Below are 20,875 nucleotides of genomic sequence, written 5' to 3'. Positions count from 1 at the left end.
CCCCTCTGAGCCATTCTACAGACTTTTATTTTCTAATTAGGAATTAGAAATAATTATAAACCATTGAAAATCATCTAATTCTGTGATCCTTCAAAATAAAATGATGATTTCTGCAATTCGATTTTATTTTTCTACTTTGAGGGAACCGAACAGCTGATTTCAAGTTAGTTTACAGATGGGCGACGCCGATGAAACAAGGTTTTTTTTTTTTTTTACCTTTTGGTCAAAATTCTCTGGTGTGAGGAAGAAGTTGTAAAGCGGCACGAAGTATCCCTCCAGCAGACCCATCAGCAGCACCAGATAAACACCGTCTGCAAACTGGAGCAGACCAACACAAAACACCAAGAAAACAAAACAGATAATAGTTTTTGTTATGATTTTTGTCTTGGAAATTCAATTTTTCTATTTATTTTTTCATTATTTGAATTGCTGAAGGTTACAACGGTAGCCTACTGCCTTTGTGTGTTTCCTATTTCTCCAAGTGCTGCAAGTCTATTATATTCTAGAATTCATGTAAAACTAAACAAGCTTGAGATGTTTTTTATTATTATTTCTGATGGATCGTGTGTGTGTGTGTGTGTGTGTGTGTGAGAGAGAGAGAGACCTACCTGTGTGTCCAATTCAGAAACCTCTAGGTTGAGTTTATTCAGGTGTTTGTTCACAAATGTTATTAAAGTCTAAGGAACAGAGAAGAAGACGGTTGAGTCTCAAACAAGATGAACAACAGAACGATCTGCATCAAACCCCATTTCATATTATAATTAAAAACACATTTTGGATTTATCTGAGTTTAAAAAATTTAGACTTTGTTGATTAAAATGTAACAAAAATAATAAAACCATAACATAAAAGCTGATTCTGTTAGAGGTGTTGGTTAACAGGAATTTAAAGTAAAATGATTAATGTGATGTATCATCATAAACTGAACAACAAAAAATTTGGTCAAAACCCCTTAATTTTTACACTGTAAAATCTGATTAGTTACCTTTACTTGAAAGAACCCATTACACTTAAAATGATAAATACATGGGAGTAGGTAATTAAAGGGACAATAGGCAGTTTTAGGCTAATTATTAGGGTTAGGGTTAGCAAAACTCTCTCCTCGCTGTGCGCTTAATCTAACAGCTGAAATGTCTCCCAGCCTTCATTAGTGTCTATAGGAGCGATTCATAACTAAATTATTCAAATCAGATGTGTTCCTGATCTAAAACATACAGGAAACCTGCTGGAAGCAGACTGCAGGTATGTCAGTTAAATATTTTTCTATCTCCAACCGACCGGCACTCTAAAGTTGCAAGTGGAATATTCTGGCTACAGGGGGGCGACGGGGGCCGGGCGGCCTTTCATCAACCTTGTAAAGGGTCATTTTAGCGCAAACTGGCTCAAGTATTTTATTTTATTTATTTTTATTTTTTTGTGTGTGTGTGTCCTGTCTGGCTGTGAAGCAAACAGAATTGATGTCTGAATGCTGGTGACGAGCCTTACAGATTTACTCTCAGGTGGAGCATCAAAGCGTCTGCTTTTAATGTCACGCCTGATACTTAAAACTTTATTGTTATTGTTGTTGAATGCTTTGTAATTCCGACCAGACACGGAGTCAGAGGTGAAAGAGGAAGGAAGAGACAAAAGGTGGGGGGTTCCACAAAAATAAACAATAATGAACAAGAGTCTGCTTCTAGACCTGCAGAAAGAGAGAAGAAGAAACAAAAAAACAAAAAAACCACAAACAAAAAAATGGGACACAACAACAATACAACAAGATCCAGTTATCACTGCGTCAACTTGATGAAGAAATATATAATCAACATTGTTTTACTGAACAATCACACGATAATAAATCACAGTGCATTTAGTGCCAACCACAGCCTTAAGACCTGTGTTGAACGTGCCCAAGTCCATACTTATGAGAGCACCATGTGAGTACCTGTGTGTGTACACGCGCTTGTTTATGTAAGGTTTCTCTATAGGAGCGTCCAATAGAGAGTGTGAGGGGCCACAGATCTGCCCCCTAAAGATGTGTAGGAGATGGAGGGAGCTCTAAGTCCCAGAGATCCAGGAGATGCCCCAGAGCACAGGAACTCCAGGGAGACTGCAACCAGAAAAGCCCCCGCCCCCCTCGAGAGGCACAGAGGGTCACCCCGGGGGGCCACAACCAGCAGCCAGCAGAGTCCCGGGAGATATCGGCGGCAAGCCAACAGGCCCGCCCACAGCCTCCCACCCCCTAGCCGGCTGAGCCCGAGACCCAATGACCCGGGACCCAGGGGCGACCACCCCCGCCGGGGACCCAGCAGAGCCCAGGGACCCAGACCCCACCAGGCAGCCACCGGGATTGGTCAGGCAGACGCCAAAAATGTTAAACTCCCTGACCCGGGAGCCACGACCCAGGCAGACCAAGGCACCGCACCCCACACCAGGTGTGGCAGGGAGAGGGGAGACGAAGCTCTATATCATCCAAAGAAGTCCCAGGAGAAGGGAGGAGTCAAAGGCCCCACCTGACATATAGAGTCATACACAGACACAGTCACACACTCCCTCCCTCATGCTCACACATACACATACAACCAAAGACTTACAAAAATGCACGCCGGACACCCACTCATGCTCCACATACACACCCTATTCATTCTGGTCCCGGTACTGCTGCACATGGGGTACAACCATCACAGGTTCCCAGAGTTCGACCCTTTCTGCTGGGGTGCTGATGAGCAGGCTCCCCCGCCCAACGCTGAGCACAGCAACCCACCACCCCAGATCCCAACCAGACGGCCGGATCTCCCTTCTAGCCTCCAGCCCCAGGAAGCCAAGCGACAACAGAGGTGTGCTAAGACCCCTAGTCTCACTCCGCCTGCTCCAATATGGTGTTAGTGAGTGTTGATGAGGTGTATTCCATGGCTGTGGTGAGCGGGCATCATCTGGCCTATGCCAGCTGATGCCACCACACCACCCCACTTGCACCCACAGCCCTCAGTGTCTAAGTGCAGTTTAAAATTGGAAGTGGGCACCGGCACTCGGGATGAGGCTGAGAAATCCCCCTGACAAATGCCGTTGGATGTGCCCTAAGTGTGTGTTTGTGTGGAATGTCGGTGGTGGAAGTGTATAATGTGCAAATAAAATTGGGCGCCGATCCAGAATTTCCTTAGGGAACTGGTCATATACGCTGAAGTCTTTTCCTTTGAACTCTCTTCCCTGACTTTTAACATACTGGCTCAAGTTAAAGGCTGCGCAGTAGCGCAGTGGTTAGAGCTGTGGCCTTGCAGCAAGAAGGGCCTGGGTTCGCTTCCCAGCCTGGGATCGTTCTGCATGGAGTTTGCATGTTCTCCCTGTGCATGTGTGGGTTCTCTATGGGTACTCCGGCTTCCTCCCACAATCCAGAAACATGACTGTTAGGTTAACTGGTCTGTCTAAATTGTCCTTAGGTGCAGGGGCGGATTTAGGACAGAAGAAGATCCGGGGCTTAACACACACGCGCGCACGCGCACACATACGTGACACACACTGGTCAACATTATATATATATATATGTCTTGTACCACATAATTTTTATTCTCAAGCTACATATTCAGCATTTTCAGGGTAGAGTATTGTTCCTGTTAGTGTTTAGTGTGAGACGATAGTAAATATTCCCTTTCTTTCTCCAACAACTTTACCTGATAGTAAGCTAACTTTAGGCAAACCAGCAGCACAACAAATAATTTCAAATAAGACTCACAAACCTGAGTCAGCACCAGTCTCATCAAAGCTGGGGTTCTACGCCGTACTTTTGGTCTAAAAAACGTCCTTATGTCCATCTTCACTCATGAGTGTCAGGCAGAGACTGCAGAAGAAGCCGGCTGCTGAAGGGCTTCTTCTTCAGTGGTGGAGGCTCAGGCAGGCTGTATACAAACAACTGCCAGCTGCTCCCTCTCTGTTGGACTTTGGTACTGCATGTTACTTCCACGATTTAGATCCGGGACTTTTCATAAAACATCCGGGGCTTCAGCCCAAGTAGCCGGGCCTAACGCCGCCCCTGCTTAGGTGTTTGAGTATGAGTGTGTGTGCATGATTGTGTGTCTGTGTGTTGCCCTGCGATGGACTGGCTCTCTGTCCAGGGTGTACCCCGACCTGATTGCCCATTGACAGCTGGAGATAGGCACCAGCCCCCCCGCGCGACCCTGTGTGGACAAGCGGGTTCAGAAAATGGATGGATGGGCTCAAGTTAACAATTCAAAATATGAAACAATTGCAAAGTATCCCTTTAAGTGTTGGAGCCGCTAATGCGAACAGGTACAAAGTACTTTGAAATGTGCTTACTGAACTAGTATTTCTGAGTTTTATATACTTACTCAGAAACAAACAGTAAACCAATGTCGAAGTATTTGATACAGATTTGTCTTCATTAAAGTAACTTTTATTTAAAGTGACATTGTGTACTTTTTACTGTTATTCCCAAATTAAATCAATGAAAATGAATTAAATGGTGCCCAGTTGTTTAATATTAGCGGCTTTGTAACATACAACCATGAAAATTGGATCTCAAACACGGGAGCGGGTATAAGGGTGTTGCCTTGCTTACGAGGACACTGTCCTTCCTTGGTCAAAGAAAACGGTTAAATGGAACAGACTTGCATCACGTGACCGCGGCTTCCACAGCGGTCACGTAACATCATGTGACACGGGAGACAACGTTATATTTTTAAAGTTTCAATATAAATATCTATCGAGCCTTTTACTTTTTAAATTGTGTATATGTTTTTTAAATTAAATATATAAGTGAGTTACTACCCAGTAACCACCGAAGCTGCAACTACTAAGTAACTAACCAACCATAGATAACTTCTTTGGATCTAAAAAAATACATTTTAAATTAGTTGACTTACTTTTAAACTTGAAAATTGTCTCCGGTAGCTGCCGGCTTCTGATCCGCCGTCCTTTTGAAAATACCGCGGTGTATTCTAGGTAATTTTTGACCAAGGCTAGGCTACAAGACACCTCCCATGTGTCCTTGCTCAGCTAGCTTAACGGCTAACAAACGGAGAACACACGCCTCGGTAGAACATGAACATTGGAACCGATTAGAATACGTCTTGGTGGCTCCTGATGACGTATCTCCTAGGCAACTGGGGCGGGGCCAAGACATCAAGGCAAGGTTCCTTGACATTGAGAAACAAGTCTCTGAGCGACGCCATGTTTCCTTCTACGGGAGCCCGTCAGGACAAAACACATTTACTGATTTGTAACAAAGGGTTACAAAACTTTCACCATTCATAAATGTTGTTATTTTACACATTTACCTCTCCAATCGTTGCCAGTGATGAAAGGGAGTCTGATGTGCTTGTTATTTTGCTTGAGGTTGCGCTCCCAGGGATTTTTGACCCTAATGGCCATCCATAGGTAAGGTCTTACTGGAACATAAAAATACTGCTCGCTTGCAATGATTTAGGTATGTGCTGCCCCCCATTACCAAAGAAAACACACTCAGTCACCTTAAGCATATTTTCCTTTGTACTCATTAGTGGCTCCAACAGATGTTCAGGAACTACTTACGCCTGTGTATTTATTATTTTAAGTTCAATCAGTTTGCATCCATTTTTTATGTAAGGGTAACTGATCACATTTTACAGTGTAGATCATTAGATTTATGAAAAACTAAACAGAATTTCCTTATGAAAGAAGAGTTAGTAATGTGTTTTTAGAATAGACGTTTAATAAAAAAGGTAAAATAATGAATATTTTAATAACAATAAAACAATCAAATGTTTGCCGATGACACTAAAAATCGTTTTCTTTGTGCCCGTCTGTTTTAATAAAGATTTAACTGACAAAATGAAGCTACGTGTGAAAGCGAATACATGTTTTGTACAGTTAGTGATATTTGTTTACTAAACAAAGGGAATATTCTGTCGGTGTGACGGCTCCAGACACCGTAGATAAATCTGGAACGCTAACAGAAGCCTTCGTACCTTTTTAACAACATTCAGCTTATCCGGAGCGTGGTCAAACAGGGTGTCGAAAGCGTCGCGCTCTGTGGAGGATAAAGGAGATAAATACACAGGAATGACGGGAAGCTTTGGCTCAAACCCCTCCTGTTCCTGGTGAATACATACCGTGTCTGCCAGAGAAAGCCCTGAAACACAAACAGGAGAGAAAATGTGTGGAACAGAAAATCAAAGGCAGTTTTCTGCCCACTGATAATTTCACACTTTTAGGATAAACAAGGGAATAAAGAGACCTGCGCTTCCAGTTCAATCACAGAGGAATGTAGAGGACTAATAACCTTTGAATAACGTGAGGCGGTTACAATCACCACATCCTGTAGAACAATGCAACTATCCCCCAAAGAAAGACCTATCCCGACAGGTGTTCAAACAATAAATGAAGACATGTCTGTGCAGGACATGCAGGTATTCTCTGGGAAGGGAGGACCTCTCGTCTGCTGTCAGAACGCTCCGCCTGGAGAGGGTCAGATGCTGCTGGAGGGAAGGGATCGCTGCAGCACACGTGTCCCGGAGGAAGAGATATCGCAGCAGGCAGGCCAACAAGAAATGGCGCACACACACACACACACACACACACACACACACACACACACACACACACACACACACACACACACACACACACACACACACACACACACACACACATGTTCATGGTGTAATCTCTGATGGCAAACATAGGCGAGCCTGGGCAACGGTCCTGCTGCTGTGGTAATGACCCATTTCTGCTGTGACCATGTGTGTGTTGTATTAGCATCCATCCATCCACCATGACCAAATGTGTGTGTGTGTGTGAGCTGGCCTGCTGTTATCTCCCTGGTTGGTGCCGTCAGGCTGCAGGACAGGAACAGGACGGTCTCCCCGGGGAAACAAAGTGTGTGAGAGGCCGAGCGTGATTTAAGGCGTGAGCTTGTTGTCTCTTCACCTGAGCTCGATGTCTGTTCTACACCTCCTGCAGGAACTGTTTGACCTCCACCCAAAAAAACTCACAGCAACTGATGTTTACATCAACAAAAAGCCTAAGATAGCATTTGTGTGTTTCTGTTTTAGCAAACTATCTCATGAAGCATGAGGTGGACTCAAATTAAACACCCAGAATCTATAATTAGTTCACTTTTACAGTCATCCTGATTCAAGATGGCCACCGCAGCTGATTCAATTTAGCAAACACAAAAATGGCTGTGATGGTAGAGGCTGAAACTGGGTTTGTAACCCATGTTTGACCCCTAAATGGTCCCGTTACGATTTCACCGTTTCTGTGAAAATGTGATGTTCAGCCCAAGATGTTCCATTACCTGGTCGTCATCGAGAACAGCCGTGTCCTTTCAGCAGTACAGGCTCAGCAGAACGTCAGGTCTCAGCGATCCGAACAAGAACAACTAAGCCTGCCAACGTGTTTCCCCACGCCTCGGCTTACGCGTTTGTGGGTTTCACGTCTGGTGGTTGTGATCGACGTGAATTAAGTGATGAATACACTCAGATTTAGAGAGACCACGGACAGCCCCTTCAGAGGCAGACGGAGACATCCCAGATGTAAAACAGAACGCTACCGTAGGTCATTCATCCCCTCTGCAGTAAGAGTGTAGAACTCCTCAGTTTGACTGGTACTGGCATTATCCTGGTACTCAATAACTCAATACTCGTTCAATACCGGATTTACATAGTAGGTCGGTGTCTCTTGCAGTACGCTGCGTAGTGTTGGAGCCCAAGTTTTTTATTTTTGTATTCGTGGTTTTTAAGTGTTCGAAGGTTACAATACTAGATCATGGCCTATGTGTACATATACTAGGACTGCAGCTATCGAATATTTATGTAATCGAGTACTCTGTCAAAACTTTTATCGATGAATCGAGTACTCTAATAAATTACTCTTTTGTGTTTGTAAACCATTACATCAAATAGCATTTTATAAAATATGAAAGACCTCTTAAAATGAGCAATTGCCAGTTATTCTTCAAGTTTTATTCAAAATTAGTTTTCAAAACTTCAGCTCTTCAACTTTACTTCACAGTAAACAAATGCCTGTGCAAAAAATAAGTAAACAACCTGAGCCGATTTTCCCCTCGTGCGAGAATCTACCAGCCTGGAAACTAGGACAGCACCAGAACCGCTCACGGCGCGTGCGCAAACATGGCTCGCCAGCCATTTCCCTATTAACACACGTCCGTTTTAATTTCTACACTTGTTTTCCCTCACACTTAATAACAAGGATTGTTGAGAAAGCATGTTTGCCGTGGTTATGTCAAATTATACTGATCACAAAACATTTATTTACTTTCTTTCATTTTCCTCCGCCACTCTCATAAATACCTGTCCTCCTGCAGTAGTCCCCAGGGACAACAGACGTCAATAACAACACCAAGAAAAGACTGACGTGTGTTGTGTAAAAACTAGGGGTTGTATGAACTAGTCGACTAGTTGACTTCACGGCTCTGTAGTGACTTTTTATGCTTTTCATCGACTAGTCGCTGTCACATGATAATGACCGACAAGATGCAGTCCTCGGAAAAGACAGCAGGTGACGAGCTCCTGCGCGTCGGGAGGCGGAGGCGACGCGCTGTGCAGAGCGTTGGTACTGACGCCCGCTGTAAAACGGACATTTAACCAAATTGTGACCTTTACCCTCTTGCAATTTAACATTCCCCTCACCCCCATCCTAACCTTAACCAGCTTGCGCATGCAAAGCTCTGATCGTTGACGCGCTCCAGACATCTGCGACCTGAGCACGACACCAGTAACGTTATCAAATCAGGTGTCGCCACCTCAAAAACAAATTTATGAAGAAGAAAAAAATATCATTTCTATAGCGCCTCTCAAGATAAAAATCATGAGGCGCTTCACAAAAACATAAATTGTAAAAATATTAAAAAGCATTTAGAAAATGTTTAAAAATATATTTAAAATGAGCAAAAATAGACAATTGTGATTAAAAAATGTTAAGAAAGAGAGAGAGTGAACAGGAAAGAGGGAAACCAGTGGATCCTGAGGAAGGTGGAATAGGTGGGGAGAGCAGAATAAAGAGAGAGAGGTGAAGAAGGTCATACAAAAGCCAGCTTGAACAAGTGAGTCTTCATCTGCTTTTTAAAGGAGACCACTGAGTCCACTGATCTCAGGCTCAGGGGGAGAGAGGTCCAGATTCTGGGGGCCACAGCAGCAGATGATCTGTCACCTTTGACCTTTAGCCTGGTGCTGCACAACCAGTAGGCTTTGATCACTGGACCTCAGGGACCTGCTGGAGGTGTAGGGACTAAGAAGATCACCAATGTAAGATGGTGCTTGTCCATGTAAGGCCCTATAGACCAGAAACAGGATCTAGAAATGAACCCTGAAGTTGACTGGCAGCCAGTGAAGCTGGAGGAGAAGCGGGGTGGTGTGGGTGTGTTTGGAGGACTTGGTCAGAAGCCGAGCACAGGCGTTCTGAACCACCTGTAGACGGTTCAGGGAGGTTCTGCTCAGACACGTGAAAAGAGAGTTACAGTAGTCTAAGCGTGAGGAGATGAAGGTGTGGAGAACTGTCTCAAGTTCAGAGCGGGACAGAATGGGACTCAGCTTAGCAACGTTCCTGAGATGGAAGAAGGAAGAGCCAACAAGAGAACTGACATGAGAATCCAGGGTGGGAGCTGGGTCAAAGGTCACACAAACAGCTTGTCTGGGGCACAGATGAGGATCTCAGTCTTATCTTCATTCAGCTGAAGAAAGCTCCCACCATCCAGGTTGTGATAGAGTCTAAGCAGGTGTGTAACAGCTGCAGCTTAGACATCTCATGGGGCTTAAAGGAGATGTACAGTTGGATGTCATCTGCGTAAAGATGGTAGGAGATTCCTTTGAAGGAGCTCAGGATGTGCTGAAGAGGAAGCAGATAGAGGAGGAAGAGCAGAGGCCCCAGCACAGAACCTTGTGAGACACCATGGGTAAGAGAGGTGGTGGAGGACTTAAACATGGAGACGGCCACAGAAAAGGAGCGCTCAGACAGATAAGAGGAGAACCACTCCAGAGCAGATCCTGATAGGCCTACCCAGTCTCTCAGCCTCTCCAGTAGCAGGTGATGGTCAACAGTGTCAAAGGCTGCAGTCAGGTCCAGCAGGACCAGAACAGAACAGTCCCCTGCATCACTGTGAGTCAGAAGGTCATTGGAGACCCTAAGAAGAACTGTTTCAGTAGAATGAGCTCTACGAAAACCTGACTGGAAGCTATCATAGATGTTATGTTCATCAAGAGCAGCTGTGAGTTGTTTAGCCACAACCTTTTCCAAGATCTTGGAGATGAACAGAAGTTTAGAGATGGGTCTGAAGCTGCTATGGAGAGAGGGGTCGAGACTCGGTTTTTTAAGAAGCGGGTGGATTACAGCGTTCTTAAAGTAAGCAGGGACCTGACCAGAGACCAGAGAAGCATTAATTACAGAGAGCACGCTGGGACCGATGGACTGAGAAGCACTTTTAAACAAAGATGAGGGTAAGATGTGGAGGGGGCATGCAGAGGTCTTCATAGAGTTAACTAGTTTGGTTAACTCAGGCAAAGAAACAGGAGCAAAGCTATCTAGGATGATGGGCTTGGTTGGAGTCGGGAGAGGCGGCGATAAGGCTGAAGGAGAGATGCTAGATCTAACCTTATTGACTTAGTCCACAAAGAAAGACAGGAAGTTCTCACAGTCTGCAGCAGAGTGGATGGAGGCTGTAGGAGGCAGGAGAGACGATGCTGCTGATGGTGTTAAACAGCACCTTGGGGTTCCGTTTGCTCTGGGACACCAGGTTGGAGAAAGAGACAACCCTCGCGTCTCTGACTGCAGAGTTAAAGGATGTCAGAAGATCCTTTAGGTGCAGCAGATGGATGTGGAGACGGGTTTTCTTCCACAAACGCTAAATTTTTCTGCATTGGTGCTTCAGGCTGCGAAGGCTGTCAGTAAACCAGGGAGTAGGGTTCACTGCAGGAACTGATCTGGTTCTGACAGGACAGATGTTGTCCAGAATGGAGAGGCAGTGCTCGTTAAACTGAGAAGTTAAGGAATCTGGGTCGTTATCAGAAGAACAGGGTGGATCAAAAAACCACCTCCGAGTCAGCTTGCAGAAGTGACATTTACGTGTGGATGTTTCCTGGTCAGGTGCTGCAGCATGGAGGATGTGACGTTGTGGTAGGTTAAATCCATTTAACGTTATTTACACTGGACTACGTTTTCCGCCTAACGACGTGAAAAATGGTCCCACACCTTTGACATATTCTGTCTTTTTCGCACTCCACCGGGGTCCACATTGTCTGCCATGCTTAAGAGAAAGTTAAGTTGTCACTACTCGCGTGTGTATTCAGTGCAGTGCGTATGTGCGTCACTTATTTCGGTCCGGGTGAAACACGTACTGATGTGACGTTCACGAATGAATCAAATCTTTTGAACGGGTTTTCAAAGTGAATGATGGGAGCCGAGTCCCTGTAGAGAGCCGTTCATCTTAACAAACCTCCCCGGAAGTCGGTCAAACTCACCCGCTCAAAACCCACCCACCGCTATGACGGACGTAGGAGGAACCATAGAAACACGTGTTTATATACATATCTTGGGAGGAACGCTAACAACCCTGTGCGCCCTCACGGACACCGCAGGAAGACGTTGCTCTTGAACCCCCCCGTTGGCTTCACTTCATTCAAAGGAGCCAGTCTTTTGAACGGCTCTTTGAGGTAAACAACCGACTAATGAACGGTTCCCATGAAAGAGCCATAAATCCCATCACTAGAAACATGTCCCCGGGCGATTGCAAAGCCATGAATTAATTAAACATGAATTAAACGAAGCCTCGAGGCAGAGAATTTTACTCGAATTATTTGAGGTACTCAAGGAATCGTTTCAGCCCTAATAAAAACATGTATCTTTATTATTATTTTTCATCAAATTATTCATTCACTGCCAATGACGACTAAAGTCGTCATTTGCATTTTTTTTACTGTTTGAGCATCAGAACGAGCCCCCGTGCTGAGAGAACAAACATCTCGGCCCTGAAGCCGATCTTCATCCGCATACGTCACACGTCACATGATCAGGACGCAACACATCCATGTGTTTGGAAATCGTTTTGGGCCGTTCCCGTAAAAAAAGTGAGGCGCGAGCCGGCAAAGCGTCTGCTGATCACAATTCGACAACGGATTACGAAAGAACGGATAACGCTCGAAACACGCGGCTTCTTCCTGATGTAAGAGGTGAGTCTCCTCTTTGTTTTGGTTGTTTTGGCATCGACATCATGCTAGCGCGCAACGTTCTGTGACTCTTAAAAAAACAGTAAAAACGGTGAGAAACGCTGGCAGCGAAGGCCGTTAGTGATCAGGAAACGGCTGGCAGTGAATGAGTTAAGTGTTGTTGCTGCTATAACAAGTGAATTTCCCCACTGTGGGATCAATAGTCTATTCTATTCTAGATTCTCAAAATCCATTAGGATCTTTGCGGAGTCTGTGTGAGCTTTAAGAAACGTCCATCTCTGGTGTCCACTCTGGTATTTGAGGTAAGAGAGCTTCCTCAGGATAAAATGTGGCTTTAGTAGCCCAGGGTTGTCGCAAACACACTCGGAACTGATAACCAGCTTGCTGTTGACATTGGCGTCGATCCTGTCTCTTAGCAACAGATCTCATATATGAATGTGTGATGAGACTTTTAGAAATGAAACCCCAGATGTTCGTCTACAGCTACCTCGGGAGTCAGCCAAACTCCGGCTGGTCACCGCAGACAGGCGGCCAGAAAAACCCACAAAAGGGCCACGACTCAGCCAGACGGAGTCATCCCAGCTGATACTCCAAGCTTTAAAGCTTTGCATTAACCGTCGTCATCAGCTGCTAAATATTTAACGGGCACTAAATGATTTTTACAAATCGCTCATCAACAACGCCAAACTTTAGGAGTCAACCTGATTCAAGATGGCCGCCACCGCTAATCAACCGTTGTAAGCTCAGTCACCCCCAGCGGTGGCTCTGAGACCATAATGTTATTTGGATCTGATAAAAGCAGCTGTCTTCTTTTTTCAACACAAACTTGGTAGAAAACTTACGTCCACTCTATCAACGTGATTGCTTTCTGAAACGTTCATTAAAATAAATCTAGACGTATGTGAGACATTTAGCAAACAGGTAAAAACATCATCGTTCTCCTTTAAAAGCAGGTGATAATGAATGAAAAAACCCAGAAAATGAAACAACAGAGGACAAAGTCTGCCCTCCTGGAGGCGGATGACGTTCTGCACGATGCTTCACGAATACATCATGTTTTGCTGAGTCATTATCACCAGGAGGTTTATTTGTAGCACCGGTATCCGACCAGAGCTCAGTGTGAGAAAAGTGAAGTGCACTCACTCCGTGTTACCGGTGATTTCTTCCTGAATCTGCCTGGACTGGAGGATGCCCTCCCTTTTCTAGAAGACACAAAGGGAGGACACGGTGTCCAGGTTAGTCACGCGTGCAGCTGAGTGTGTCAGAGATAATAAACCGCAAGCGTGAAAACCTACAAAGGTGACACACAAGTTAGCAAATGATTTTACATGGAATTCTATTAAATTACACATAAAAAAGAAAAAAAAACACATAAAATAAATATCAAAATAAAACCAATAAAAAAACCTTCACAGTTGCACCCACCTGGACCACCACTACTTGAATGGAGACGTGATCTGGCAATCTGATTGGTGCTCTGAAGTGCTGCGACAACGCCACCAGCAGGTGCAGGATGGCGACGATGCTCTTAGCATGGACCGCTAGGAAAACATCCAAAAATATATTAAACAACAGAACAAAACTGGAGTTTGTAGACCATGCATTTATTAAAATGTGGTAGAACAACACAGAATGTCCTAACATCCTTCAGAATAAGAGTCTTACACATTTGGAAACAAACAAACTAACAAACTTTGGTTAAATTAAAAGATAAAACGACCTGTGTCTTAAATCTTTGCCAAAATCTATTTTAAAATAAAGTTTCAAGATTTCCATTTATTATTACCGTTACTGATGTATGAGCTAAAACCAACTGCAGTTCCAGCCTTTAAAATCTTAATTTGCTTTTTGCTTTTTTATGCTTCCAACTGGTCTGAAGTTTGGAAATGAGCTGCATGAATTTCTCCCAAACCCAACTGGGACTTTGTTAATATGCAGGCAGCGAATTCATGCTCAGCTCAGCTGCGAACACCTGATAAAATCATCACGGTGCACGTGTTGGTGCACAGAGTCCGGAGTCCGAGCTGGCTGTACGTTGACCAGGTAGAACAGAAATGTGCTTTTGTGTTTCATCATCATCAACTTTATTTATATAGCACCTTCCACCGGGGGACCCGTGGCCTTTTTTTTGTTTAGAGCCTTCCAATCAATCATTCATCCAATCATACGCTGGTGATGATGTGCTACGATGTAGTGCCCCAGCTGCCCTGGGGCACACTGACAACTGCTAGACCATTTAGACACAACAACAGCATTCTCTGGTCGGAGCCAGGATCGAACCTGCAGCCTTCCGATTACTGGAAAACTCGCGCTACCTCCTGAGCTGCTGCTGTCCCGTGTAGACTAGGGGCTCGACACACGGGAGGCGACAAACGACTGCAATCAGCGAAATTTGTCGCTGTCGCTTTTATTACCAGACACACGGGAGGCGATGCGCGCCAGCGGCAAAGCCGTCTACGCGTTCTGCTCCATGGCGAAATTGAAACTTCCGTTGTTTTGATTGGCTGTGTCAGGCTGGAGGGAATTAAGGTTATTTAAGCGGTTCAGAGTTAATAAAGCGGTAGATATGATGTTTCACAAGTTGCTGCTAGAGTTATGTGAAATCTTACTTCTGATTTTACTATAAAACATAATAATAATCAACTTCTCCTCCATGTTTGCTTGGAGATGTACGGAGCATCCTGTCCGCTTATTGGTCCTCGTCCGAGGGACAGCGATGAAAAGTTTGGGCTCGACACACGGGAGGCGACATCGCCTCTCCATTCATTTTCAATGAGACGTGCGCAACAAAGCGATCATCGCGGGTCTCCCTCATACTAAGCGAAACGCGAAAAACGTGCGTGTGAAATTTTGCGCTCGTGCACGTGTCGTGCACAGGCGACCCAGCGACGCGATCCCAGAAAGTTGAAACATTTTCAACTTTTCATCGCTGTCGCTCGGACGAGGACCAATCAACGGAGGTTTCATTCACTGACCAATGAGCGGACAGGATGCTCCGTACATCTCCGAGCAAACATGGAGGAGAAGTTGATTATTATTATGTTTTATAGTAAAATCAGAAGTAAGATGTCACATAACTCTAGCAGCACCTTGTGAAACATCATATCTACCGCTTTATTAACTCTGAACCGCTTAAATAACCTTAATTCCCTCCAACCTGACACAGCCAATTAAAACAAAGGAAGTTTCAATTTCGCCATGGAACAGAACGCATAGACGGCTTTGCCGCTGGTGCGGATCGCCTCTCGTGTGTCAGGTGTGACAAGCACAGCAGCAAAGCCGTCTACGCGTTCTGTTCCATGGCGAAATTGAAACTTCCTTTGTTTTAATTGGCTGTGTCAGGTTGGAGGGAATTAAGGTTATTTAAGCGGTTCAGAGTTAATAAAGTGGTAGATATGATGTTTCACAAGGTGCTGCTAGAGTTGTGTGAAATCTTACTTCTGATTTTACTATAAAACATAATAATAATCAACTTCTCCTCCATGTTTGCTCGGAGGTGTACGGAGCATCCTGTCCGCTCATTGGTCAGTGAATGAAACCTCCGTTGATTGGTCCTCGTCTGAGCGACAGCGATGAAAAGTTGAAAATGTTTCAACTTTCTGGGATCGCGTCGCTGGGTCGCCTGTGCACGACACGTGCACGAGCGCAAAATTTCACACGCACGTTTTTCGCGTTTCGCTTAGTAGGAGGGAGACCCGCGATGATCGCTTTGTTACACATGTCTCATTGAAAATGAATGGAGAGGTGATGTCGCCTCCCGTGGGTACAACAAGAACAATAAAACAGAAACAAAATAAAATTGATAAAAATATAAAAAGTGGATAAAAGGAAAACGAGATGTCCTCGAGGAAAAACAAAAACAAGTTTAACTATGAAAGCTCAAAGACCATTTGTGACTGATATGTGACCAAGAAAAGGTAAATCATGACTGTTGCTGTCAAGATGATTTTAAAGCAGCAAATTAAATAAGAAAGAAAAATCCCGTTGTGTCTATTTTAACCCTTAAACATATTCACATTTCTGAATAACTACACTAGAACGAAACTGCATTCAAACAACGAATGTTCAATTACACCCTTGAAATGAATTAAATAATGTTAAAAAAAAACACAATTTTTTCCAGCTTCATCACTGCAGTTTTGTCAACCTCGGAATGCCGAGCAAACGAGGAATTTATCGGAATTTCTCAAGGTAACGCCGTCTATCTTCAATGGTTGAACTTACGAAAAAACAAAAAGATTATCAGAAATACTGGACACAAAAAAAATGCTTCATTCGTGATAAATAAAAGATTTCCTCCAATAAAGAGTGTTCATTTGGACGCAACGAGTCTCAGACCCAAAACATAAACCAGTCTCACGAGGATCCCAACAGATTACACCGGGAATGATTTCAATGAAGGATGAAAGCTAACAAAACACAGCTGATTAAATTCAGGAAAATCAATGACATTCCACATCACCGCAACATTCTGGAAGACAACTTGCAGCAGCAGCAGCTTTGCAAGGACACAGCCTGCATCAGAGCCGTTCGGTGACGCACTTTCTTCATACGTTCCATTCACTTTTCTCGTTTGCATCATTTTGTTTCCTGGTCGCAGTTTTTGTAGCATGAAGATTCAGACGTTGGTGAGAGAACGAGAGCGCAGCCGGGCGGGTTCGCCATGTTTTGTAATGACAGAAGAACTGAAGTTACAGAACTTGTTCCTATTATTTAAAACTGATTTATTTCACAGGCAAAAAAAGGTGCAGTAGAGATGCTTTTCTGGAGCATTTTTTCCATATTGCTTGAAATGCTACTAGACCTACATGCTATCTGCTGTGTACAGTAATGGTGTCTGGAGAAGGGACACTGTCAGTGTTGTGCCATTGTCAGGTAAAAACTCTGCACTGCATTTGAATTTAAATCTGCCATCGCTATTAGCTAAGAGGTACCCTACAACGTTAGCTGGTACCATATGATGTCACAATGTCGTTGTGAGCCTGTGCGTGTGTGTTTGTTAGCGATTCCGCCCTCTCGGTCTGCTAGGCAACAGCACTTGTTGCATTTTTCAAACAGGAAGTGGAGTAAGGTTCTGGTAGGGGGTGACTTGCTCTTTAAGGGGTTAATTTTTATTATTTGTGAATTGTTGGCCACACAAAACCCCTCAGTGAACGACCCACGAGCCACACTTTGGACAGCGCTGAGGTGTTCATCAGGATGGACAAGATGTGCAGAAAGAGAATCCTCCAGATTTAGAACATAATTCAGTCGTTTTTAAATAAACAATGTTTTATAAGGATAATTCAGTCATTTCCCTAATCCTCATTCTGAAAGCTTCCTGCTCGATACGCAGCGTATTTCTGCAGCAGCAGACGAGAACATTAAAACACAAATCCTTTTAACGGCCTCTCCTCCAGAGAGGAAATAACGAAGGTCGCACTTGATTAGATATTAAAGACGGATCCTGCTGAAAAGCTTTTTGCCAGGCGTGTTTCTGCTCGGATCCTTTTATTTTTCTATCTAATAAAAAAATCCTCCTGCAGGTGAGAAGAACGCCTGCCTGGAGACCTTATTTTACACTCAGATTTTTTATTTCTATGGTTGAAAGAAAAGCTGAAGAAACCTGAAGAGCTTTTTGTTTCGGTCTTAACTGGATCCTTTTAGCCCTTCTGAAGAGTCTTTATGTATAAAAGTTGTATTTAATCACGATTTTACCTGCCGTAGACAGCTTCCCTTACACCTCAGACGACCAAACGCCACTCGGTTATTTAAAAGGGGATTTTTGTAGTTGTTTATTACAACAACCCACTTTACATATATATATACACACACATATATATATATATATATATATATATATATATACACACACACACATATATATATATATACACACACACACACATTATATACACACACACACACACATATATATATATATATATATATATATATATATATATATATATATATATATATATATATATATATATATATATATACAGGTGCTGGCCAGTAAATTAGAATATCATCAAAAGGTTGAAAATATTTCAGTAATTCCATTCAAAACGTGAAACTTGTACATTATATTCATGCAATGCACACAGACCAATGTATTTCCGATGTTTATTACGTTTAATTTTGATATTTATAGGTGACAACCAATGAAAACATCAAATCTGGTATCTCAGAAAATTAGAATATTCTAAAGGCCAATGAAAAAATGTTTGTTTCTCTAATGTTGGCCAACTGAAAAGAATGAACATGAAAAGAATGTGCATGTATAGCACTCAATACTTAGTCGGGGCTCCTTTTGCCTCAATAACTGCAGTAATGCGGCGTGGCATGGACTCGATCAGTCTGTGGCACTGCTCAGGTGTTATGAGAGCCCAGGTTGCTCTGATAGTCGTCTTCAGCTCCTCTGCATTGTTGGGTCTAGCGTATTGCATCCTCCGCTTCACAATACCCCATAGATTTTCTATGGGGTTAAGGTCAGGCGAGTTTGCTGGCCAATCAAGGACAGGGATACCATGGTCCTTGAACCAGGTGCTGGTGGTTTTGGCACTGTGTGCAGGTGCCAAGTCCTGTTGAAAGGTGAAGTCTGCATCCCCATAAAGTTGGTCAGCAGCAGGAAGCATGAAGTGCTCTAAAACTTCCTGGTAGACGGCTGCATTGACCCTGGACCTCAGGAAACAGAGTGGGCCAACACCGGCAGATGACATGGCACCCCACACCATCACTGACGGTGGAAACTTTACACTGGACCTCATGCAACGTGGATTCTGTGCTTCTCCGCTCTTCCTCCAGACTCTGGGTCCTTGATTTCCAAAGGAAATGCAGAACTTGCTTTCATCAGAAAACATAACTTTGGACCACTCAGCATCAGTCCAGTCCTTTTTGTCCTTGGCCCAGGCGAGACGCTTCTTGCGCTGTTTCATGTTCAAGAGTGGCTTGACACACGGAATGCGACACCTGAATCCCATGTCTTTCATGAGTCTCCTCGTGGTGGTTCTTGAAGCGCTGACTCCAGCTGCAGTCCACTCTTTGTGGATCTCCCCCACATTTTTGAATGGGTTTGTCGTCACAATTCTCTGCAGGGTGCGGTTATCCCTAGAGCTTGTACACTTTTTTCTACCACATTTTTTCCGTCCCTTCGCCTGTCTGTTAATGTGCTTGGACACAGAGCTCTGCGAACAGCCAGCTTCTTTAGCAATCACCTTTTGTGTCTTGCCCTCCTTGTGCAAGGTGTCAATGATTGTCTTTTGGACAGCTGTTAAGTCAGAAGTCTTCCCCATGATTGTGGTGCCTTCAAAACAAGACTGAGGGACCTTTTAAAGGCCTTTGCAGGTGTTTTGAGTAAATCAGCTGATTAGAGTGGCAGCAGGTGTCTTCTATATTCAGCCTTTTCAGAATATTCTAATTTTTTGAGATACCAAATTTGGAGTTTTCATTAGTTGTCACTTATGAATATCAAATTTAAATGTAATGAACATTGGAAATACATTGGTCTGTGTGCATTGCATGAATATAATGTACAAGTTTCACGTTTTGAATGGAATTACTGAAATATTTTCAACCTTTTGATGATATTCTAATTTACTGGCCAGCACCTGTATATATATGTATATATATATATATACATATATATACAGGGCCATTGCTAGCTATTTTGGTGCCCTAAGCACAAAGTATTCGTGGTGCCCCCCCCCCCCCCTCCTCACACACACACACACACAGAGAGTAAAAGCAACACAATCACTGGCATGTGACATGACTAAATTCAAAACTATTTATCCTTAATTAAGAACTAGAGAGGCACAATGTACACATTGTATACACAACTAGAAAATTCTGAATATCAAGGGAGGAGGTTAGCATAATGGACTTTTTTCTTCAAATTATACCATCAGCAGCTGATGTTCCCCTTGGCCCGTAAATGTCTATGAAATATAAATCAACATAGAGCAAATACCTAATTTGAAAATAGGTTTGTCTAATTTTTCATATTAAATCCAAGTTGCATAGCCTATAGGCCAAATAGGCTATTTAATAATGATATAAATCATGTCCATAGTTAACTCATGATTAATCACAAACAGCTGCTTATTTAAAAATAAAAATTCTTACTTTACCTTGACGGTGTTTTTGTCCTTCCTGTTTTTGTGATATTTATCAAGTATTTGGGTGGACAAATATGATTCATTTGTTTATTTCTGTTTCAAAACAGCACAGATGGGCCTATCTGACCTCACAGAGGAACCTTTATTTGACTTGAGAAAGATGCTTTAAGATGAGCTTATTAAAACAAAAAAAAAATCTTCAAACTCTTAAAGGTTTATTTTTAGATGAACAACCTTTAACACTGTTCAGACTTATTTTTTATACAAGTCACATGAACAGGCTGAATAAAAGGATTTTTCCCTTTGTTGCATTTAACTATTTCTTCTTTAAAGAAGTGCTGATTCAGAAGAGAATAACTGCATTTAGGAAGATGATGACTTGCTACGTTTTTTTTTCTCCAGCAGTAAAAACTCTAAAGCTTCTCTGAGTTTCTCTCCCTCTCAGCCTCTCTCACTCAGCTACTAATGAATGCCCAGTAGGCAGGGCCAGATTAACACTTTGTTGTACCCTGGGCAACAATATTAAAGGGCCCCATCATCACGACCCAAGGATCACCATAATATGGTCACATACAGAATATTTTACTGTAATATGCAGTAAATATACTCAATACTTGAATG

At 43.3% G+C, this 20,875-nt stretch overlaps 1 protein-coding gene across 2 annotated transcripts in view; it reads right to left on the bottom strand.

The window, feature by feature from the left end:
- parvaa (parvin, alpha a) overlaps positions 1-20,875 on the bottom strand; it is a 41,694-nt gene that overhangs the window by 5,723 nt on the left and 15,096 nt on the right. For both annotated transcript variants that reach the window (XM_015977360.3, XM_015977361.3), the window contains exons 6-11: positions 13,578-13,693; positions 13,296-13,354; positions 6,084-6,103; positions 5,940-6,001; positions 609-677; positions 217-318 (exon numbers count right to left, since the gene is read on the bottom strand). In XM_015977360.3, coding sequence (XP_015832846.1) covers positions 217-318; positions 609-677; positions 5,940-6,001; positions 6,084-6,103; positions 13,296-13,354; positions 13,578-13,693 — 428 coding nt within the window. The remainder of the gene's footprint in view (positions 1-216; positions 319-608; positions 678-5,939; positions 6,002-6,083; positions 6,104-13,295; positions 13,355-13,577; positions 13,694-20,875) is intronic.

This window comes from Nothobranchius furzeri, chromosome 4 (assembly GCF_043380555.1).
Source record: "Nothobranchius furzeri strain GRZ-AD chromosome 4, NfurGRZ-RIMD1, whole genome shotgun sequence".
Lineage (NCBI taxonomy): Eukaryota > Metazoa > Chordata > Actinopteri > Cyprinodontiformes > Nothobranchiidae > Nothobranchius > Nothobranchius furzeri.
The sequence above is the reverse complement of the archived record's forward strand: the minus strand, read 5'-3'. Positions and strand labels throughout refer to the sequence as shown.